This window comes from Boeremia exigua (genome assembly GCF_020726555.1).
Source record: "Boeremia exigua strain MPI-SDFR-AT-0100 chromosome Unknown C7974scaffold_11, whole genome shotgun sequence".
Lineage (NCBI taxonomy): Eukaryota > Fungi > Ascomycota > Dothideomycetes > Pleosporales > Didymellaceae > Boeremia > Boeremia exigua.
Genome location: NW_025763528.1, coordinates 1,703,831 through 1,724,662, shown reverse-complemented (window position 1 = coordinate 1,724,662; position 20,832 = coordinate 1,703,831). Strand labels below are relative to the sequence as shown.

Genomic DNA, 20,832 nt, shown 5'->3' with positions numbered 1-20,832 from the left:
ACCCGCCTATATGTCCCCTAATAAGCTAACCTCTAATAAGCCCGCCCACCCCCGCCTGCTCTCGTCTTGAACGACATGCTCACGACCTCCTGCCTAATCAGGCCGCCCAACGCCAGCCGGTCTTCCGGGTCGATGCCCATGCGGTCGAGGTCGTTGAAGCCAGAGAAGTAGAAGCCGACGATGACGACGAAGTACGACAGGATCAGGATGGAGCCTTTGAAGTAGTTGCTCTTGCCCTCGCCGTACATGTAGGAGAGCAGGAAGACGCAGAGGATCACGGTGGCCATATCCCATTGCGGGAAGATGAGGGCTGGGGTGGGGTTAGCATGGAACAACTGCAGTTTAGGTGATGGCAGAGTAGGAGTAGTGAGGGGATGGTGGGGGAATGATGTGGACTTACTGAAGGTCTGTTTTGCGATTTCGCTGGCGGGGATCGTGGACGCGTGCATGGCGCTAAAGAGCACGAGAGCGGGGATCTGGAGCAGGCAAACCTGCAGAGCGTATGCGGAGCCGATTTCCATGGACAGCGCGATGTTGCCGTTCATGGCGAAGGAGATGGCGTTGAGGAACTCGGTGGTGTTGGGGACGAGCGCGAAGAGCGTGATGCCGAGAAACTTTTCGTCGATATCGGAGCCCTCGAGGACCGAGTCGACGGTGTCGACGAGGATCTCAGCGATGATGGCGTAGGCGACGGTGGCGCTGAGGAGGATGGCGGCGCTCTTGCCACGGCTCCAGTTCGGTGCGTCGTGACCGCCTGCCGTGTGGCCAGCTTCCGGCTCCTCTGCTGCGCCCTCGGTGACAGCAGTGGTTGTGCGATGATGGTGTGGTCGCTCGCCCTTGCTTGGAGTGTTGGCCATTTTCGCGGCTTTGTGTGGTGCTCTTGTGACGTCGCGCGTGGCGAAGGCGGTAGTCGTGGCTGCAATCTCAGTGATGTGTCGTACGAGGGCGTCGCTTGCTTCATCCGAAAGACCATCAACATGGAAATGCTCAGTTTCAGTGCGATCCTTCGGCGGGACCAAGTGCGGCGTATTGCTATCTGCCTTGTTGTTTGGCGGGCTACCAGCCAGGGGCTGCCCTTCCAGTCCGAGACCGAATTCATGCTGCGTCTGCCCAACGATGCGCTTATACAGTTGGGTGTCGCGGATCTGGGCTCGAGATACGGACTGTGAGGTTGCTGTTCGCGACATGGCAGAGTGTGGGAACTCCAAATGCTGGCTATTGTTCAGACTGTTTGCAACAGTATCGAATGCTTTCTTCTCCTTCTCCTCAGGCTCATTGCTCCAGATTGTTGCGGCGTGTGTCCGCAGAGTGAAAAGCAGACCGACTAGGTACGACAAGAACAACAGCGTCGCTGCGATCCACGTGTATGGCTTGACTGCTTCGTTGTAGAAGCGGTCGTGGAGAGCTGGAGTCTGCGAGTAGTAGCATCTTCGGCAGTCTCGTTCCGTGCCTGATTCGATGTGACCCATGTGAGGATGAACATGAACACATTGACGGCAGTTGAGTTCATGCTGTGACAGTTAGCGAAGATACTTTAAAATGTTGAGAAACTTACGCTGCCATAGATCTGGTAGAATAACGTGGGACCGAAAGCACCAATCACAGCAAAGAGCAGCATAGTGGATGTGACACCGGCAGATTTCACGTTGAAACGTTGCGTCTTGCGCTTGAGAGCGCCGAAGCACATGGACAGGCCCGGCAGGAATAGGATACCTGCAAAGATGCTGCCGATGATACTTCCCTCGACAAGCTGAGCTTTTCCTTGCTTGAGCGCCACACAGTATAGGAAGACTTCAACGACAGTACTAAAGAAAGCGTTGATGGTCGCACCGACACCCATCGATGACTGAGCAGAAATGGACGCTACAGCTTGGCCGATGAAGTATGCCAGAGGGATGATAGACAGCAGGGCGAGTGAGAAGACTAGGAGAGTGTCGGTGATCCAGATCTTGTAGCCCAGTGCCTCTGCCAAGACAAAGTAGTCGAAGATGGTAAAAGCCACCAAGCCCAGCAAGTTGATCAGGAAGATGTTAGTGCCGTCGATGGTGTACTTCCAGTACTTGATACCAACCGCGCGATAGGTGCACAGGAGAATGGATGACGACTCGCCCACGCGGCGAACGTTGCCGCTATCGGAGTGGAACGACAGGGCCAACGGGTGGCGGCGCAGATGATCGAACAGCAGTAGCATGACTTTACCCATGGGAATGGAGAAGACCAGGAACCAGCAGAGGCCGGAAACGAGGAACAGAGCCGGTGTCATGATGCCATAGAAGTAGACGTAGAAGAGGACGCGGCCGAGAGTCCATTTACCACGTCCAAAGAAGCGGTTCTTGGTCCTCGCGGTGTCCGAGTGTGCAATGTTGGCGCGACCGTCACGGCCGAGCAAGCTGGTGGTCTCCCCGCCAGTCGAGTCAACGCTGTTGCGTCGCCGACCTACCAAGGAGGAGAGGCCGGCGTTGGGACCGAAGAAGAGTCGACCCTCTTCGATGTCACCGCTCTGCCACTGCTCGTACTCGCTAATGCTGCGACCCTCACCCTCATCCTCTTCGGCGTATTGGTCATCCTGCAGAAGCTTAACGTAGCGCCCGAAGGGATAGAAGACGTAGACGGCAAGGTGGAGGAGCAGGCGCGAGTACTCTTTGCAGCTGTCGTCGAATACAAAGACGGCGCAGATAAGGGCACCGGCAGCAGCAAGCAGCGACAACCACCAGCCAAAGACTAGGGTCCAAACGATGTTGAAGAGCAGCAGCCACTTGCTCACGAACAGGCCCGGGTTGGAGTGGATGTCGGCCTCGGCGTTGCGCTGGACGGAGCGGCCCTTCTTGTACAAGGCGGGCTTCCAGATCCTGATGCCGAAGGGGTGGGTGACGTTGATGGCATCCTGACGATCCTTGAGCGTGAAGCTCTCGGCGTCGCTCACGTCACCGTCGTCTTCGTCGGCGTCGCCGGTGCCGCTGTCCTCGTCGGCGCGCACCGTCTCCTCCTCGGAGCTTGCGGGCTGCGGCTCAGGCTCGGCGGGCTCCTCGGCGGCCTCTGCCTCTACCGCGTCGTCCTCGGTCGAGTCGATGGTGGTGAGGGGCGTGCGTTGGGCTGCACCAGTCGGGCGGCGCAGGTTTGAGGGCTTGCGGCGCAACGACTGGCCCTGGCGCTTCTGCTCTTTGGCGTCCTTGATCTGCTGCTCGGTCTCGGCGTGCACCTCGTCAGCGTCGTCGTCGACGCTGAACTCCTGGCCCTTGTGCGGGAACTTGGACGACGTCGTGCGGCGGGTCATGGACGGCTTCTTGGGCTTCGCGCTGGGCGCCTCGGAGGGCGCCATGTTCTGCAGGCGGCGGTCGATGGAGGACGTGATGGAGCCTACGGCGGTCAGTACTGTACTATACAGGCGGGCAGCAATTCTCGGAGACGCACCATAGCTGGCGGGTGGCGCGGCGCTGGGGATGCGCCTGCGCGCCGACTCTGCGATGGTCGTGGGCGTGTTGCCGCCGTGCGAGCTGCCCTGGCGCGAGCCCGGCATGTCGCTGCTCTTCCCGGCTGCCGTCTGGTCGCCGTCCGCCATGTTGGTGGTCGCAGGACGGAGTGGTGCAGAGAAAGGCGGGTATGGGGCCCTGGACTAACAGACCGCTGCTCCTGCGCGGTGACGCCCTTGTCAAGGGTGGTTGTTTATTCGGCCGGACTGGTTTCAGCCGCGCGTGGACGTGCAGAGGACAAAGCAGACAGCGCAGTCATAGGAATCTTGCTGCCCATGACGTGCCCCTCGGTGGATGCGGCGTGCAAGCAGCAGCACGCAGATGACCTGCCAGACCGCCGATCAGCCTTCACCACCTCGTGCAGTGGCTCCCGGCATCCGCGCGACCCTGTCTTATTTGCGATAAGCGCAACTAGCTGAGGCGCACCAACGCAGGCGGTCGGCATCGTGACGGCACTCGGCACACGAGCATTCTCTGCGCCGACAGCATGTTTACGTCGCGTGTCACTGCTGCAGGAATGCCGTGTACCCAACCCACGGTCCACTCTTTGGGCTGTCGACTGCGGAGATGCTGATGACATAACAGCGATTAGCGCGCTGCTGCTGACATAATCCCGCTCTAGCGCGCGTTCGGCGAAACGTTGGCTCCGGCGTCGCGGACAGCTTGACATCGCCGACATCACCGCCTTCACCAGCACCCGTTCGCTTTACCATCCTGCCGCCATCTCCACCGGCCCGGACCTCCGCTGCCTACCCGCCGCACCTGCAGCTCCAGCTTGCCAGCCAGCACACATTCACCCACCAACCACTCGCCTCTCCCTCCCAAACACCGCCGCCGGCGCCCGCCACCACCATGGCGCTCGACACCTTCTTCCATAACAAGATCGAGTCGATGAAGCTCGAGATCATCCAGGGCCAGGCCAAGCTCCGCCGTCTGGAAGCCCAGCGCAACGACTACAACTCGCGCGTGCGGTTACTGCGGGAAGAGCTCGGCCTGCTCCAGCAGCCGGGGTCCTATGTTGGTGAGGTCGTGAAGGTCATGGGCACAAAGAAGGTGCTCGTCAAGGTACATCCGGAAGGCAAATACGGTACGTTGTAAAATGTTTCTGGATGAGCATGTCGCTGATCAACTCAGTCGTCGACATCGCCGACAACGTCGACATTAGCAAACTCACAGCCGGCAAGCGCGTCACCCTCCTCAGCGACTCGTACAAGCTCGAGAAGCTGCTGCCGTCCTCTGTCGATCCGCTCGTTTCGCTCATGATGGTTGAGAAGGTGCCGGACAGCACATACGACATGATCGGTGGTCTCGACCAGCAGATCAAGGAGATCAAGGAGGTCATCGAGCTGGGTCTGCAACATCCAGAGCTGTTCGAGTCACTTGGCATTGCGCAGCCGAAGGGTGTCCTGCTGTACGGTCCGCCAGGAACAGGAAAAACGCTCCTTGCACGAGCAGTAGCTCATCACGCCGACTGCAAATTCATCCGTGTTTCAGGAAGTGAGCTGGTGCAGAAGTACATTGGTGAGGGTAGCCGAATGGTCCGAGAACTGTTTATCATGGCTCGAGAACACGCGCCCAGCATCATCTTCATGGACGAGATCGACAGCATCGGGTCAAGTCGTGTTGAAGGAAGCTCAGGCGGCGACTCCGAGGTGCAGCGTACCATGCTGGAGCTGCTCAACCAGCTGGACGGCTTCGAGCCCACGAAGAACATCAAGATCATCATGGCAACCAACCGTCTCGACATCCTGGACCCCGCCCTGCTACGACCCGGACGTATCGACCGCAAGATCGAGTTCCCCCCGCCCACCGTCGAGGCGCGTGCCGACATCCTGCGCATCCACTCGCGAAGCATGAACCTGACGCGCGGCATCAACCTGACCAAGATCGCCGAAAAGATGAACGGGTGCTCCGGCGCCGAGCTGAAGGGTGTCTGCACCGAGGCCGGCATGTACGCGCTGCGCGAGCGCAGAGTGCACGTCACACAGGAGGACTTCGACCTGGCGACCGCCAAGGTGCTGAACAAGCACGACGACAAGGCCGTCAGTCTGGGCAAGCTGTGGAAGTAAGCGCGGCCGCGAGGCGGGTCGTGCGTGCTTCGTCGCCCTGCTCGGATGCCGGGGGTTTGTACTATAGCATAGCGGCTTTAGCACGCCTGATGAACGAAACGATAATACTGTTACAGACATGCTTGAGTTCTGCTGTGCACGTGCTTTCGCGTCCGACACAAGCGCCACCCTTCACCAAACACCACCCATGTACACCACCCGTACACACCTTCGAACGCATTTGCCAAATACTCACAAAAGGGCACTCGGCAAAAACAAGTACAGCAGCCGAGTCGACTGCGCTGCATACGCGTCCCAACCTCCCAAGGCTGAGTACCCCGTCCAATGCCAGAGCGCCACAGCCGTCCAGACCCAGCCTTGCGCCTTTCTCCGCATCAGACATACCAATGTCCCAGCGGTCTACAGGTATTTTTACGCCATGGACATGGAGTTTGTCTGCGTGTGTGTGCTGCTAATGTTCTTGGGTGTGTGTGTGTGTGGAGTAATACGGGTAGGAGGAGGCTTCAGTCTGGACATGTGACCACCCAGCCAAGAGCCTTACGCAGACATTCGCGGCCAGTATTGGATCGACGAGATTATCTACGTTGATACAGGTTCGGAGATGGTACAGGCCGCGCAAGAACTGGAGTGGGCGCAGAAACAACGTAACTGGCAGATGGCGACCAAGTACAGGGTCTACAGAGATGCGAACGGCGAGCGCTATTACGGAAAACAACAGACCCGGCCTATCGTGTATCAATAGTAAGGCTGAATCGTTCTAAACCGGACTGAGAAGTGTCGTTCCGAAAGAGCGAGTGGTTCACTGGAGGATGTGAACTCCCGTAGTCGTATGTGAAAGAACGATTCCGATTACTACAATGTGTTTGCTTTGATTCGGTGTCTATCCAGCCCATGCTTACACGCGTACATCTCCCGACTGCTCCCCGAGAGCCGCCCGATCCTCCTCCCTCAAAGTCAACGCCTCCTCGTCTTCGTCATCGTCTCTAGCTACAGGTGTGTAAGACGCACCAAGCGGTATAGGACGCAAGCGCATCCCTTCCTCGCCGTGCACGACCTCGATGCGCCACCTCATCGTGCCGTCGGGGTCTCTGAACCATCCCAGCCGGGTCAGAATCTTGTTCTGCGTGAGCATGGTATCGACGCCCTGCTCTGTCACGGCTGCGAGGAGCTGGTCGCTGCCAGCAATCAACGCGAGCACGTCGGCGATGCATTCGACGTTGCGCATCATGCCGCTGTAGTATCTGCGTTGGACGGCGGCAAAGATGGTGATTGTGACGATGAGCCAGATGAGGATGCTGGTCGCGATCCAGAACGCGACAGAGTTTATCTGGAGAATCTCCACACGCGTGCTCAAAGTTGCGGATGTTGTTTTGTTAGTGTTGCGATGGACGTCTTGGAATCTGGGAGCGATGTCGCCGTTGGGTGTTAAGGGTTTTGCGTCCTTGTAGTTGATTGTAGGTGGGGTCATATCGTCATGCAGGCCAGCAGGTTGATAGACGTAACCGCCGTCTTTGGGCGAGACGTTGTTGTTGGCAAAGTGTTGGAAGAACGTAGAGAAAATCTTGCGTGACGTGTTGAGTAAGACATCTGCGTTTAGAAGTGCTGTTGGGTCGAGCTTGACTTGAGCATAAGCCGCGTATGACATAAAGTCCATATTGAGACCTGTTGTATTATCGCGCATGTTGAACACCTTGTCGTCCAATCGGTCGTCGTACTGATTCGAGGGATGGCCTAGTTGATACGATCCCGTCATCATTAGACATGCTGAACGTAAGATCGACTTCATGAAGTAAATACCGTAGCTAAGATATTGTTAGATAGACTGTAGTATACGCAGAGACATACGTACCTCGTAGTGACATTAACATCGAAATAGTTCCTCTCATCCCAGGCAGTGCCATTTTGAATTGGGGGTTTCTCAGTCAAATTGCGATAGACCCACGAATCAGACCATGCTACATCATCGGAAACGGGTGCACTGAGTATACGATAGTCCTGAACGGTTCCAGATGTAAGATCAACGAGGACTTCTGCTTCGCTTGCCTCAAAGGTCGGCATGCAATCCAAGGCTTGCATGACAGGGGCTTCAGAGAAAATCATGTGCCGGATACCAGCATATCCAGAGAGTTCAGCGAAGCTTGTGGGCCCGCGAATCCACTTGATCGTAAAGTTGTTACCTCTGCCAATGATCGATGAGCCATCCGAAAGCCAGTTCTCAGTCCAGTAGGAAATAACTGCCGGATTGTATGTTCGTTCTTCAATAGTACTGTCGGTGACATTGCCACAACATTGTGGAGAAACACCCTGGGCGGTGACACTTGTCGTCAGATTACGATGAGGGTCTCTGAACATACTTTCGTAAAGCCGATAGAAGCTCTTAAGGCTGGTAGTATTGGTCGTCGAATTCTGAAATGTGATCCAAGTGCTGGTGTTCTTCGCCATGTCAATTGCGCTGCAATCCAACCTAGCTCTAAGTGCAGGCGTCTGGAATCTTAGAGTTGCAGGTATAGTGACACCCTCGGGCCCTGGTACTGTATTCATCGCATCGAGCAAGTTTTCTGGGCTCAGAGAAATTGGTACAAAGCTCCAATCGTCTTTGCTCCAGGCCGGAGCAGGACCACCGAGCGCAGTCTGGATGATCGCAGTATACATCCAGTCTGCTTTCATGTCGTAAAGATCGCTCGTGAGCAGAGAGTATTCTTTACTGCTAGGCCCCATTGACGGTCCGTGTGCCCATTCGTACTCGGAGATCTCTATTTTCAATACCTGTGTAAGCGGGACCTGCCGCAGCTCTAGGCTCGGAGTAATCGTCAGTGGCGAAGTGAGAATGCCAGTCCCTGAATCGAACAATGCAGACATGGCTATCGTGACTTCATTTTCAATCAGTTGTTGTCGCAGTGCGAAAGGCCAGAGTCCAAACTTACATATCTGAATCAAGAAAGTTGTCGCGCCAACGAGTGACAGCAACCAGTGCCGGTTCTTCAAGGCTTTGAATGATGTCCACAACCAAAACGAGTAGGCGTAGGATAACCCTGTGCTCTGAAGTGGGGTTGCCGCACCCTTATACATGCTGATGTAAGGTTGCACGGACCGGCAGGTACTGTCAATAGACTCCCACCACAGAGCAATAACTACAGCAAGCACAGTTGGTATAATAGCGAACGGGGAGATGGTGCTTTCATTGCCAAATAACATGACGTTGGCTCGGTAAGTAAAGAAGGCTTGATGAAGTTGTGAACGTTGCGCAAACTGGAACAAGACCACCATTCCTGCCAGAAGTCCGGATATGTAGAGCAACAGGCACGCCATGTTGCGTAGCCGTAACTCAGGAAGTACAGAAGAAGAGGTATCTCCTTTAGTCGTTCTGGCCGATCGAGCCTTTTCCTGGTCCGGGGGCGTTATCTCCGAATTGACTCTCTCCCCAAGCTCGTGGAGCCCTCCCTCGCGAGTGACGAAGAGCCGATTTGTAAGATCCTCTTTCAACGATTTTCTGGTGGCCAGATCCAGCCTTCTGAATTCGGAGAGCACGCTGCGATTGCCGCTCGCCCACTGAGCGACCCCCAACACCATACTAGGATCGCAGTACAGACCCAGATTGCGCTTCGTTGGACGTACCCACCAGATGATACCCAGAAGCGCACAGAAGGAAGTCGCGAGAAGGGCGCAAAGGATGTAGGCAGCCTGCCCACTGACTACGACCTGACGTGAGGACCCATACGATACACCAGCCATCTGTTGTTGCTGTGAAACACTAATCGTGTTATGTTGTAGAGTAGCGCCAATGATTTCAGCGAAAAAGCGGCGCCGAAAGCGTCCAGCTCTTGCCAGTAAGTTGGGATCTGCCATCATCTCTGGTATGCTGAAGTTGTATCCTCTTCCCAGCACAGCAGCTGAGCCGCCAAAAAATCCTTTCTTCATGCTAGACGAAGGCTTTTGAGGGATGAAGTCACTCCATGCGACGCTCTTGTATATATTGCGTAACTCTTGGAGATCGACCATTGCTGGAGTGATTGGAGTGCGAATACGATGGAACATCTCTTCGTCGAACTGGACAGACTGTCGTTCAGGCTTACCAAGAATACGAACTGGTATGTCTGCCATAGTGTGTTCACTATGACAAGCATATGCTTGGACGGTCAGATTGTTAAAAAGCTTCTCTGGTTTGGTATATTCCTCCCACCAAGGAGTGCTCATCAATATAATCTCATCCTCAGGGCATTCCTCGTTTAGCCGAACGATTGCATCTTTGCTGTACTCGTCTCTGAACATGATGCGGTGAGAGTCACCCCATGATATCCAGTTTCCGGTCACCTCCACATTCTCGTATCCGTACTGGGCTGTCGCATTCACGGTGAGATTGAAGTGGCAACCATGGTCTGACTCCAAGAGGACGGAGGCCACGTACGTTTTGTTGTACCGAAGTGTCTCATCGTTCATCGAGTCTGAGCTGTTGACAGCATGCCTGAGATACATGTCCTTCTTACTCAGACGAAGATCTGTGCAGACAAAATCGTTCCGAAACACAGTCGTGTTCGCCTCCCAGCTGTCTGCTTGTAGGGATCGAAAAGTCCAAGGCGATTCAACGTGTGGCGAGTTCGAGGGCCAGAATGGCATGATAAGGTAATCGTCTGTTATCCAAGGAGATGTGCTGTAGTTTTTCAGGATCGCACCCGTAGTCTGGAGATATGTGTCTCGCTTCGCTCGAGGTTGCAGTGGGTGCGCAGAATCGTTGCGCAGAGCCAATCGGACAAAGCTCTCGGTATCGCCCTTCTGCACCTCCTTTGAACTGAGTAGGGCAGCAGATATGGGCGAAATACCAAGTATAGCAAGTATGTAAACTATACATGAGGCAATAATAGCCCAGTTTCGCGATCCACCGTGGCGCTTTTTCTGGAAACCATGGAGAAGAGTTGTCCACCAAGGCTTTGGCTTTTCCAGTAGAGTATAACGAGCGACAGGAACGTTCCCGAGTGTTTTAGCCAGTCTTGCGTAGGGCTCTGTCCGTTTTACGGCCCCCAGGACCATTGCAGTAAGCTGCGTATACACAACAGCCATCAAGGTCGGAATGAATTTCCAGCCAGGAATTGCCGAAGTCTCAGGCCCCAACCCATCATTCTTAGTGGAGAGCTTGTAAAGAGAGGCTACGACGACTGTGAACGTCATAGCTAGTGTAGCTGGCATTACGATGAAGTACCAGCGTAGCGCAAAAGGCGTCCACTGCTGGCTTCCATGGCTGGCCTGGAGACTACTGTCGAGATCAGTTGACCCAGATTTGCATCCATCACCAGATTTCAATAAGCGCCCGCTAGATACGTCAGAAACGGAAGCGTGCTGGGATCGGATACTATTGGCTGTGGTCGGCGCAGGGGATCTTCGAGATAGTAGCTGGTGAGATTCTGGTTCGTGATGAGAACGTCCTCCCTGATGGAAGCTGCTAATACGGTCCATCTCAGGTAACAGCGTTCCGTGTAAAGTGCAAGGGCAACGGGGCGTATTGTGACGGTGTCAGATGGAAGGCGCAAGGCTGAAACTCTGGTGTTAGCGCCGCCTCCGAGAACAACTCCGCCCCCACGTTCTGACCTGCATGCTGACGGTGGCCTAATGCATTCAGGCACGTCCAAATTGCCACCGAACCAGCTAAAACGCAAGAAACGAAGGATCGGTATAACTGATGAAAAGCTGTTCTACTAGTGCAGTTGCACTAAAAGTAGAGGAATCAGTCACAATTCGAAAGCCCATCAGTGTAGGTATTATAGAAGACTTTGATGATAGAAAACTGCGAAAAAGTAGCTCGAACATATGCGAAAGCACTATGATGATGCAGTATCTCCTTACTCTCCATGCTTCCTCAGTCTACATCCTTAAGCTCTCTCCCATACCTATACTCTTCTCTACCTTCCCCCTTCCCAACATCTCCTCTCTCGCAGCAGAAATCAAGCCCACCTTCCAATCCTCCAGCAATCCAAGCAGGAGTGAAATTCTTCCTGCAGCCCCTAACGGCCCCTAAACACCACCTCGTGTTCACGGTGAACGGGCGCTCAGGCGTCCATGCGTTACCTCAAAACCATCGCCCGCGCAAACCGCTGAACACATCCTAGACAAGTGAAGACCAGAGACACTCGCCATATATGCTGGAGGCCGTCTTCACCCGCCTCTCGGGCAAGGCGTCGAGGGTATACCCTGCTTGAGCGTTCTTGGCTCCGCGTCATAACACGGTTTTTTGTGTGACTTCGCGTCCTGGGTATCCTGCAGCCAGCTAAATATATATAGTATAGAACTCTTAGTTACACTACAAAGAAGCCACAACCCTAATCACTGCTACATTGTGCGGACCACCCGATATTCAGAAAGCTATCTGTGCAACGCCTGCATCGCTATCTTTTGAATGGCTATTAAAAACTGGGTTTGATAGGATTCAGTGTGTAACTACACGCAGTAATACTTACAATGCCATCTACCGTATATGCCTGGTACTCGTCGCAGGGCGGTCTGCACATGCCAGCAGTCATTGATACTATACCAATCCACGTTTCGCTCTTCCATAGCAAGAAAACAAGAAGAATGCCACGCTACTATACAAGAAAGAGGCATAGACATCTACACTCATCACGAGTATTTGGTTAGCAGACAGAGGATTCTAGGATACTGCACCAAGCAGCCAAACAACAACTCCTAGACAATAGATTAGCAACCACCCCCCACCCTCCATCTCCCACCACCCGTAGTCCGCAGCCCACACCCCACATCCCCACACCCCCTCTCGCAGCCCCAAAACCGCCCCCCACCCACCACCACGCACTCCTCACAAACGCCCCTTGCTCCATGCCGAGCAACCAGTTCCTCACGCCCAACTCGCAGCTGCCTGGGACACACCACCAACGGCTCCTGCGCACGGACTGTCGTCCCGCGGTCCAGAAAAAGAGCGTTGAGAGGATCGTTGTGCGTTGAGTGGGAGCGTGTGTACTAGCAGATACCTACTGATACATACATGCCAGTAGTCAGTAGTCAGTAGTCAGTAGTCAGTAGTCAGTAGTCAGTAGTCTGGAGTTTCTCACTTGCACATGCACTTGCACGTGAATGAGGCCAATGAGGCCAGACTTTCAAACGCGCCGGGCGGCGCTCACCATTTGTCCTTCATCGAGTCACCATCATACACGCAACCGCAGCACCGGCACCGGCTTGCCAACACGGAAATGACTGACCTGTGCGCGCCTGATCACGTGCGAACTTCACCAGAACATCACCACAACCTCACCACAACATCACCAGCAAACCCACACACAAACAAACACAAACACACAAACCCCCCGTGGGAGATACGAGACACAGCAAAATGCATGTACACAAATAGCATTACAACGCGTAATGTGCGAACCCCTATCTTGCCTGGCTGTTTGGAAAAAGGAAAAAGAAAGAAAAGAAAAAACGCCCGTGAACACCTGGATAGCGGAACGGTTTGCACGAGTGCCGCGCACGCGGGACGCAGGGGGCGTGGGTGCGGCGCTGCGCGCGTCTGGGTGGTGCGGCGCTGCTCGTGCGTGGATGCGTCGCTGTGCTCGTCGCTGTGCTCGTCGCCGTGCTCGTCGCCGTCCTCGTGCCCCTGCTCGTGCCCCTGCCCGTACCACGCTCCACGTCCCCGTCTCCGTCGCCCGTGCCGCACTAACAGCACTTACCCCCCATACCCGCGCCCGCCGACCCCGCATCGCCCACATTCACCGACTGTCCGGGCGCCTGATCAGAGCGCGCGCTATCAATAAGACGCTTCTTGATATCCGACGCGAGCGAGTAGAAGGCCTGGTCGACGTTGATGTTGCTCTTGGCGGAGACCTCGAGGAAGGGGATGCCCAGCTCGTCGGCGAGGGCCTGGCCGCGCTCGGTGCTGACGGCGCGCTTCTCCTCCCAGTCGCACTTGTTGCCGATCAGGATCTTGTTGACGCCCTCGGTGGCGTGCTGCTCGACGTTGGAGAACCAGGTGCGGATATCTGCGGGGGATGAGGATTAGCCGGGCGGGGGGGTGCAGAGCGCCAGAGAGAATACGTACTGTTGAAGCTGCGCTCGTCGGTGACGTCGTAGACTAGCAGGATGCCCATGGCGCCGCGGTAGTAGGCTGTGGTGATGGTGCGGAAGCGCTCCTGGCCGGCCGTGTCCCAGATCTGCAGCTTGACGCGCTTGCCGTCGAGCTCGATGGTCCGGATCTTGAAGTCGATGCCGATGGTGGTGATGAACGAGGGCGTGAACGAGTCCTCGCTAAAGCGCAGCAGACAGCATGACTTTCCGACGCCGGAGTCGCCAATCAGCAGCAGCTTGATCTGGGGGTCGTCAGTACGGCTCGAGATGGCACGGCAGCAGTGCGGGGCCGCAGTCGGGCTGGGGCAGCGGCGGGCAGACTCACGAGGAAGTCGTAGTTTCTTGTCCCGGCCATGGTTGCGGTATTGTGTGCGGGGGTTGGGGTGGGTGGACGGCGGCGTGTTCGCTGTCGAGGGAGGGCGGTGGCGGTGCACCCGCGGGCAGCGAAGGTGTCCTGTACTGGCGGCGCTGGCGGATGCGCAAACGAAAGTGTTGCGGCGAGGCGTAAATCGGCGGTGGGAGTGTGTGGGGCGAGGTGCGGTCTCAGATGGTGGGCGGTGGGCGGTGTTGCGCGTAGCGGTGTTGCTGGCGGTGCGGCGCCTGACGTTGGCTGAGGCGCGCAGTGGCTCTCCCTTGGCGCGGCCCTGAGGTCGTCACGTCGTCACTGCGTCTCGCACGGCCCTGACTCGCGTAACAACCCTGGTGCAACCTGAGACATGTGCGAATCTGGCAGAATAAACGGCGGACTGAGGATATAAGCTAAGTGTACTATACAATAGTAAAGTAGTGAAAATACCCAACAACTCTACACAATGCTTCCCACTTACCTACAACACAGACAATTATTAACTAATGTCTAGCTCTAGGTTCTATAATAGCTACAAGTTACGTATTCTGTAAAGTTGGTAAGCTGAGGGTCTTATTCGCCATTTTTCACGAAACTTGAGAGTCTGGATACAGTACAATTGCTAGCTCTATACGCAGGTGCACTCGACAGCAGGCACGCGGCGCGATTCTATTTGTTCTGTCATGTCCCGTTCATGTAAACCATTTCGAATACGCCCAGCGTATCCTCTCGACCACTCGCTGCTGCTTCTCCAACCCGCTCCTGACGTCGACCAGCTCGTCAATCTCCACCAGGAACTCGTGGAAGATCCGGCGGGGCAGGATGCCGCTCGCCGCTTGTCGCAGGAGGTGCACCTCGCAGAGCAGCAGGCCGTGGTCTTGGTACGACATCTCGCCGAACTCCGTGGGCCTGGCTGCAGTCAGGATGCGATCGATGTTCCTCAAGATCAGCAGCAGCTGGCCCTGCTTGGCCCATTGCTGGACGCCCTTGCGGCTGCTGAACGCGCCCCGCAGCCATCGGTATACACCGACGGAGACGAGCACACCGGGCGTAAGACCAATGAAGCCGAACAGCAGCTCCTGGCTCTTGAGAATGCTGTCAATACCACTCATCGCAACCTCGATATCGACCTTGGTCTTCTGCACCTGGATCAACAGCGCGCTGGCCAGGTTGCCAACAATGGCTCCCTTGACCGGACTCTGGATGTCCTTCTCGTATGACTTCAGCACGGTGGTGAGATCGCCCTCTCTGACCTTGGCTCGGATGTCGGCGATCTGCGACTCGTTCAGGGCAACGCCGTCAGGGTTCTTCACAGCAAAGTCGACGACCATGCGCTCCAGGCTTGCACGGTCAGACTCCAGGCTGCGCTTGCTCAAGATCGACACCTCGCTGTCCGCGTCGTGGCGGATCGTACCAATGACCTTCTTGGAGGGTTCAACCACCCAGTTTGTCCAGAAGTCGATGACTGTCTGGCCAAGCTCACGGATCCATGTCTTGATCTCTTCTTGGCGGTGGACAGCAATGCGCAGGAGAGTAGTGCTCGACAGCAGGAGGATGGTAGCTGGAAGCCAGTATCGTATCAGGAGAGATGGTCGGCCATTGTCTTTGACAACTGCGGTGAAGTGTAATTTGTAGGTGGGCAGGGCGTGTTGGAGCAGATAGCGGAGGCGTTCAGCGACGTCTGCTGGTTTCAGTGCAGTCGCAGCTTGGTGAGCAGATGCGTCGTGGAGTTCGTAATACTGGTCCTCGTGTGTGATACCAGCAACAGACTCGTCGAACTTATCGACCGAGAGCTCGGCCGTGTTGACCGTCTGGATCACGGCGTCCATCAGAGCAATGCTCTTGGTGACCACAACCTTCCATTTATGCTTGTTGTCATGTGTGCCGAACGGGTGAGGTGAGTGGAAGCCTTCGTCGTGGATGTTCTCGTTGCTCAGACCCTCGCCGAGCAGTACGCCGAGCGCGTTCGCGTTGACCAATCGAATCTTCTTAAGGGCCGCACGCTTCTTCCTGCCCTCGTTCCTCACGAGTGCCAGCGGGCTGATGACGCGCCGTTGTATGTTGGCGACACTCCGCTCCTGCACCGACTGCTTGACCAACCCGTAGAATTGCCTCCAGCCGTCTGCCGTCTCTCCACCCCGCGACCTCACATCGTGGTATATCTCCTTCGACCAATTCCAGACCCTGAGCGGCGATGTTTGGATCGAATAGAGGCCGGCAAAGCGGTATGTCGAGAGGATGTCGTCCCAGTACCAGATATCGTCTTCGAGAGGAATTGTCTGTTCGAGAATGGTGTTCAGAACCTCGCCATACGCTTGAGTGGTGGCCTTGCTAAGCAGCAACCACTCCAGCTCGTGCTCGTAGCTCGCATCGTCCCCGGAAGTGCCGTTGCTGCTGTCATCCTGGGCGAACCACTGCGCGCATGTGGTGCAGCTGCTGGAGAAGTCGGCACGATTGAGCGTCTCGAGGATGCGATCTCCAGGCACGAGCGACGATTTCGAGCTTGCAGTAGTCGACAGGCTCTTGATGAGGTTCTGCAGGTGGGCGATACGCGCTGTCTTCTCAGGGTCGTGGGCCTCGGCAGCACTCAGCGTCGAGAAGCTCTCGCCGGCGCGTGTGGACGAGAGCTGCAGCCGATCGAGCGCCCCGTCGATGCGCCGAATCTGGTCGACCACGAAAGACATCCTGTCGCCGTGATGGCGCTATGCTGTGCGGCAAATATGCTGTACGAACGGCACGGGTGATCAGAGCTGGGATGCGCGCGCCAAAGAGACGGAAAGCATGACGTAATTCGGGCTGGCACCAATCACACGTCACGCTGCACGTACCAGCTAACAACATCAACCACACACAAAAAGGAATTGTCACGAGCGGTAATTCATATGTGAAGTAGTTTACATGTATTACAAACGATCTAGATCGTGCTATGTACAGTCTAACAGAACCTGCTCACCAGAGCTTGACCGAACAAAGGAGATTACAAGGCAAAGAAAGCCAGCATGGCACCGAGAATGGCGTGCTGAGCCTCCAGCTTGAAGGGTGCCGCGGCACCTGTGAACTCGGCGGGCGAAGTAGGACTGTAGGCGCCAGTGCCAGAGGGCTTGAAAGTAGCCAGTGTGGTACCGGCAATGGGGTAAGGCGCAGGGGTGGTGCTCGCGGGAGCCTGAGCAGGCGCAGTGCCGGGGATGAGGCCAACAGGCTCGGTAGGGGTGGCACCGGCCTCGTTGGTCTGTGTGGTGAAGTGGACCTGAGGAATGGTCAGGGTGGTGGTGCCGTAGATGATTGTGGTGTGGGGGTAAGCCGCAGGAGTCTCCGCAGGAGCACCGGGGGCGGGTGCTGAGCCGGGTACCTCGGGGACCGGTGTGGTGCCAGGAGCGGGTGTTGTTCCAGGAACCTCAGGAGCAGGAGTGGTACCGTAGACGGCAGTGGAGCTAGCGACCTCACCCGCAGGTGTGCTGACGCCACCAGCCGGGGCTGTAGGCGTAGCAGGAGTGGGGTTGAGAGGAATGTACGAGGGGCAGTCGGTGACGAGACCAGGGTTCTCAGGGACGTGCTCGGCGCAGATACCGATGAGGTACTGGAGAGCCTCGCGGGTCTCATCGTCGGTGCCGCACCAGGCTGAAACGCACTCAATGACCTGCTTTGTGAAGTCCTTGTTCTTGCAGTAGCAGGAGGCATCGGCGTTGTTCTTGCAGTCACCGGAAACCTCGAGCCAGGTGTTCATGCATTTGGGCAGAACATCAGGAGGGCTGACAGGTGGGTAGCTGGGGCTGGAAGGCTGGGGAACACCGGTGCTGATGATGGCGGAGCTGGAAGCGGCAGGGGTAGAAACCGCTGTAGTTCCCTCACACGACTCTCCATAGCTTCCGTCACAGGCAGGGGCACTGGGGCTCTCGGGAACAGAGGGCGGGGCAACGGGGCTCGACTCTTGGGTGGGAGGGGCAACGGGACTCGTCTCGTATGTGGGGGGAGCAGTTGTCGCGGGCACGGTGTTGTTAGTGTAGGGCGCGGTAGAGAAGGTAGAGGGAGTCTCGACAGGAGTAGAGATGACGGTGGTGCCTTCACAGGACTCTTGGCCGTAGCCACCGCAAGGAGTGACAGGAGTCTCGGTAGCAGGAGGGCTAGAAACCTCAGGGGTCGATGTAGCAGGCGTCTCGGCGGGAGGAGTGGTCGTAGAAACCTCAGTCGCGGGACCGGATGAGACTGGAACAGATCCCGCGCAGTATCCACCATCGCAAGGAGGAGCGCCTGATGTAGCAGGTGTCTCGGTGGCAGGTGTTTCAGTGGCAGGTGTCTCGGTAGCGGGCGTCTCAGTAGCGGGAGTCTCGGTAGCAGGAGTCTCAGTAGCAGGAGGCGTTGGGATGGAGGCCTCGGGGGTGGAAGAAACCTCAGTCGCAGGACCGGATGACACAGGGACAGATCCCGGGCAGTAACTGCCATCGCAAGGAGGAGCGCTTGTAGCAGGTGTCTCTGTTGCAGGAGCAGACGAAACGGGGGCAGAGGATCCGCAGTACTCGCCATCACAAGGGGGAGCAGCGCTGGAAGTAGCCGGGGGCTGGGAGTTGCACTCATCGCCATTGCAAGACGGTGTCGACCTGGGAGGGGCGGACGAGGCAGGCTCCGAAACGACGGGAGTAGACGCCGGCGGGGAGACTACTGGTGCTGAAGACGAAGGAATCTCAGGAGGGGTAGGAGGGGAAGGAGGTGTGTAGCCTGTGCCTGGGTTGCAGTCGAAACCGATGTTGTGGAAACCGATCTCGCACTCCTTGTCCGACTTGTCGTGCTTGGGAAGGTAGACGTCGACCGACTTCGCGCCACCACACTGAGTGTTCTGGATAGTGGACCCGGAGGATTTGCAGGGAGCAACCTGCTTGCACTTTGATCCATCCTCCATGTGGTAGTGAAGCTCGAGGTCGACGTCGTACTCAACAGAGACATCGATGTGCGTGATGGAGAAACCAGCCTTTCGCTTGTCACAGCCAAAAGAAGCGGGCTTCTGCTTGCTCACTTTGTTCTTGATGCACTTCGATCCGAAAGTGCGACGTGTGAGGTGATCACGCTTGCCGAAGGAGTTGGAGCATTTCCAGCCACCAGTGAAGTCAAAGTCACCGTAGTTGAAGTTGGATTCACCGTCCTTCAGGTCCGCCCAGTTGAAGCCGCCTTTTTGCTTATCGCTACACTCGTTGTCGTTGTATTTGGGCGAATTGAACGGGTTACCGAACATGTTCCATGTTGCAGCGGCGTGACCGATCAGGCCAGTAGCAAAAACAATCTGAGTGACCTTCATGTTGATGGGTGGGAAAAATTGCAGGATGAAATATCAATCAATTCAAAGCTCAAATGAGAGTGAATGTCCGGTTTGGAGAATGCAGAAGCGTGGTGTGCAGTGAGGATACAATGAGAGGTGATCCTGCACTAATAAGGGGACAAAGATAACGAATGACTTTGTCCACCCGGGTTCGGGAAAGAATGTGAAAGGAGAATTAGGAAGAATGGAACTTGAGGATTTGTACATCGGGCATGGACAGGAAGATATACTTACACATTCAGCCCTGAGTGAAACAGATTATCGAAACATGCATGCGCGATTGGTCCATATTGGGAAAGATTCAGGTACACAGCCACACGAGTCAACAGGGCGACCATGTTCATTGTCGCGCGCTCGATATGCACACAGACGGTACCGCATAGCCGTCGCCTGGCCTGTATGGTGTGAGGTTGGACCAGGGTCTGACGGGGCGAGGGCGCTTGAAACGCGCTAGATAGTATGCTTAAGTCAACTTTCATGCAGGCACCGAGCCAATGGTGTTCCCGCTGTAGGGTTGATTCAGCTGTCAGGCGTCAAGTAGATTGACGCATTCTCAATTGATTCAGTTGTTTTGCAATGCAATGCTGGCTAATTTTGCAAACGATCGATTGTTGTTTGCAGTGGGATGGCGGCGCTTACGGTGCCCGAACGTGACGTTGAATGGGGCAACTTCATGTCCGACGCGCCGAGAGTCTGGCCCGAACCACAACGACCTCCTGCATCCTTCCGACCCACGTACCCTTTCGAGCAATCCCGAATGCGTGTATTGCCTATTGAGGTCATCGCCGTTGGCGCCGCTATTGCGCTAGCCGTAGGCGTCTCGCTATCTTTCGCGAATGCCTGCACGAGCCTACTGTTTCACATCAACATCGAGTGTCACACCAGCAAAGCCATAAGCGAACAACAAGCCTCGGACGACATCAGTCACGGTCTCATGTTGCCGTGTCTAATGCGCAAAGGATCGCTCAGATGGGGCACGCGCAATGCGACCGCTCCCCGCCCATGACTCTCGCAGGCATGTAGCCTCAAACAGGCCTGCTTGGATCATCGAGATCCGGCCAGATAGGCAGGCTTTTACATTTGATCAGAAGAGTCCTTGTGCGCGAAGGGAATGGCGATTCGGTCGAGATGCATCCGCGTGCCACGCAATTAATCCGCCACGTCGCTCGTCTGTAAAGTGAGAAAGTGGTCTGAGACCACTGATTCAGAGCTGATGCGGAATGCGCACTCAGAACAATCTTCAATACCCTATGGGGAACTGACACCGCCACCTCCGTGCGTACTGTGACTCTGATGCTTGCTGTGACTCTGATGCTTGTTTTATCTAGCCCGCTTTGCATCCTTCGCTACTCAAGGAACCCATGGAGGTCATTGCTTCACCCTTCTCAAGCAGCGGGGGAATCGGCATCATTGCAGTTCTATATTCAGTTCTACTCGAGGTGTGAAATGTCAGATCGCACGCAAAGTGAGTTGGGCCCGTTCATGCAAGGAAGCAATGATGAGGGTTGATGACCAACACAATGGACGTGGGTTGAGCTGTGGAGTCGACGTTGTTTGATCATTCATTGTATG

At 55.9% G+C, this 20,832-nt stretch overlaps 6 protein-coding genes across 6 annotated transcripts; 1 reads left to right on the top strand and 5 right to left on the bottom strand.

Moving 5' to 3' along the window:
• Positions 1-8: 8 nt before the first annotated feature.
• C7974DRAFT_366582 (calcium permease family membrane transporter-like protein) lies at positions 9-3,972 on the bottom strand. Its single transcript, XM_046139852.1, has 4 exons — positions 3,412-3,972; positions 1,556-3,357; positions 401-1,511; positions 9-310 (listed from the first exon to the last, which is right to left on the bottom strand). Exons 1-4 carry the CDS (start codon positions 3,557-3,559, stop codon positions 33-35), a joined length of 3,339 nt encoding a protein of 1,112 aa, XP_045993694.1. The 5' UTR covers positions 3,560-3,972; the 3' UTR covers positions 9-32.
• Positions 3,935-5,570, top strand: C7974DRAFT_53852 (26S protease regulatory subunit 8). Its single transcript, XM_046146819.1, has 2 exons — positions 3,935-4,557; positions 4,605-5,570. The coding sequence occupies exons 1-2, from the start codon at positions 4,323-4,325 to the stop codon at positions 5,537-5,539; spliced, it is 1,170 nt and encodes a 389-aa protein (XP_045993693.1). The 5' UTR covers positions 3,935-4,322; the 3' UTR covers positions 5,540-5,570.
• An 864-nt stretch (positions 5,571-6,434) lies between these two features.
• Positions 6,435-10,564, bottom strand: C7974DRAFT_319174 (uncharacterized protein; the record flags this gene model as incomplete). Its single annotated transcript, XM_046138699.1, has 3 exons — positions 6,435-7,341; positions 7,389-8,336; positions 8,571-10,564. 3 exons carry the CDS (start codon positions 10,562-10,564, stop codon positions 6,435-6,437), a joined length of 3,849 nt encoding a protein of 1,282 aa, XP_045993692.1.
• Positions 10,565-12,874: 2,310 nt separating this feature from the next.
• Positions 12,875-14,246, bottom strand: C7974DRAFT_343387 (ras family-domain-containing protein). Its single transcript, XM_046139311.1, has 3 exons — positions 13,932-14,246; positions 13,581-13,848; positions 12,875-13,521 (listed from the first exon to the last, which is right to left on the bottom strand). Exons 1-3 carry the CDS (start codon positions 13,959-13,961, stop codon positions 13,199-13,201), a joined length of 621 nt encoding a protein of 206 aa, XP_045993691.1. The 5' UTR covers positions 13,962-14,246; the 3' UTR covers positions 12,875-13,198.
• A 43-nt stretch (positions 14,247-14,289) lies between these two features.
• Positions 14,290-16,679, bottom strand: C7974DRAFT_402603 (ATP synthase regulation protein NCA2-domain-containing protein). Its single transcript, XM_046142736.1, has one exon. The coding sequence runs from the start codon at positions 16,634-16,636 to the stop codon at positions 14,645-14,647; it is 1,992 nt and encodes a 663-aa protein (XP_045993690.1). The 5' UTR covers positions 16,637-16,679; the 3' UTR covers positions 14,290-14,644.
• Positions 16,680-16,929: 250 nt separating this feature from the next.
• On the bottom strand, positions 16,930-19,441 carry C7974DRAFT_366571 (uncharacterized protein; the record flags this gene model as incomplete). The annotated part of the gene is made up of 4 exons (XM_046139851.1): positions 18,467-19,441; positions 17,899-18,073; positions 17,392-17,844; positions 16,930-17,301 (listed from the first exon to the last, which is right to left on the bottom strand). Exons 1-4 carry the CDS (start codon positions 19,237-19,239, stop codon positions 16,930-16,932), a joined length of 1,773 nt encoding a protein of 590 aa, XP_045993689.1. The 5' UTR covers positions 19,240-19,441.
• Positions 19,442-20,832: the final 1,391 nt, after the last annotated feature.

Bases quoted from the DNA above. Each gene is read 5' to 3' on its own strand.
- C7974DRAFT_53852 (XM_046146819.1), top strand. From the start codon at position 4,323: ATGGCGCTCGACACCTTCTTCCATAACAAGATCGAGTCGATGAAGCTC. The intron at 4,558-4,604 runs GTACGTTGTAAA...TGATCAACTCAG, and splicing joins ACATCCGGAAGGCAAATACG to TCGTCGACATCGCCGACAAC.
- C7974DRAFT_366582 (XM_046139852.1), bottom strand. From the start codon at position 3,559: ATGGCGGACGGCGACCAGACGGCAGCCGGGAAGAGCAGCGACATGCCG. The intron at 3,358-3,411 runs GTGCGTCTCCGA...TGACCGCCGTAG, and splicing joins CGCGCCACCCGCCAGCTATG to GCTCCATCACGTCCTCCATC. The intron at 1,512-1,555 runs GTAAGTTTCTCA...TAACTGTCACAG, and splicing joins TCTACCAGATCTATGGCAGC to CATGAACTCAACTGCCGTCA.
- C7974DRAFT_402603 (XM_046142736.1), bottom strand. From the start codon at position 16,636: ATGTCTTTCGTGGTCGACCAGATTCGGCGCATCGACGGGGCGCTCGAT.
- C7974DRAFT_343387 (XM_046139311.1), bottom strand. From the start codon at position 13,961: ATGGCCGGGACAAGAAACTACGACTTCCTC. The intron at 13,849-13,931 runs GTGAGTCTGCCC...GACGACCCCCAG, and splicing joins CAAGAAACTACGACTTCCTC to ATCAAGCTGCTGCTGATTGG. The intron at 13,522-13,580 runs GTACGTATTCTC...CATCCCCCGCAG, and splicing joins CGACGAGCGCAGCTTCAACA to ATATCCGCACCTGGTTCTCC.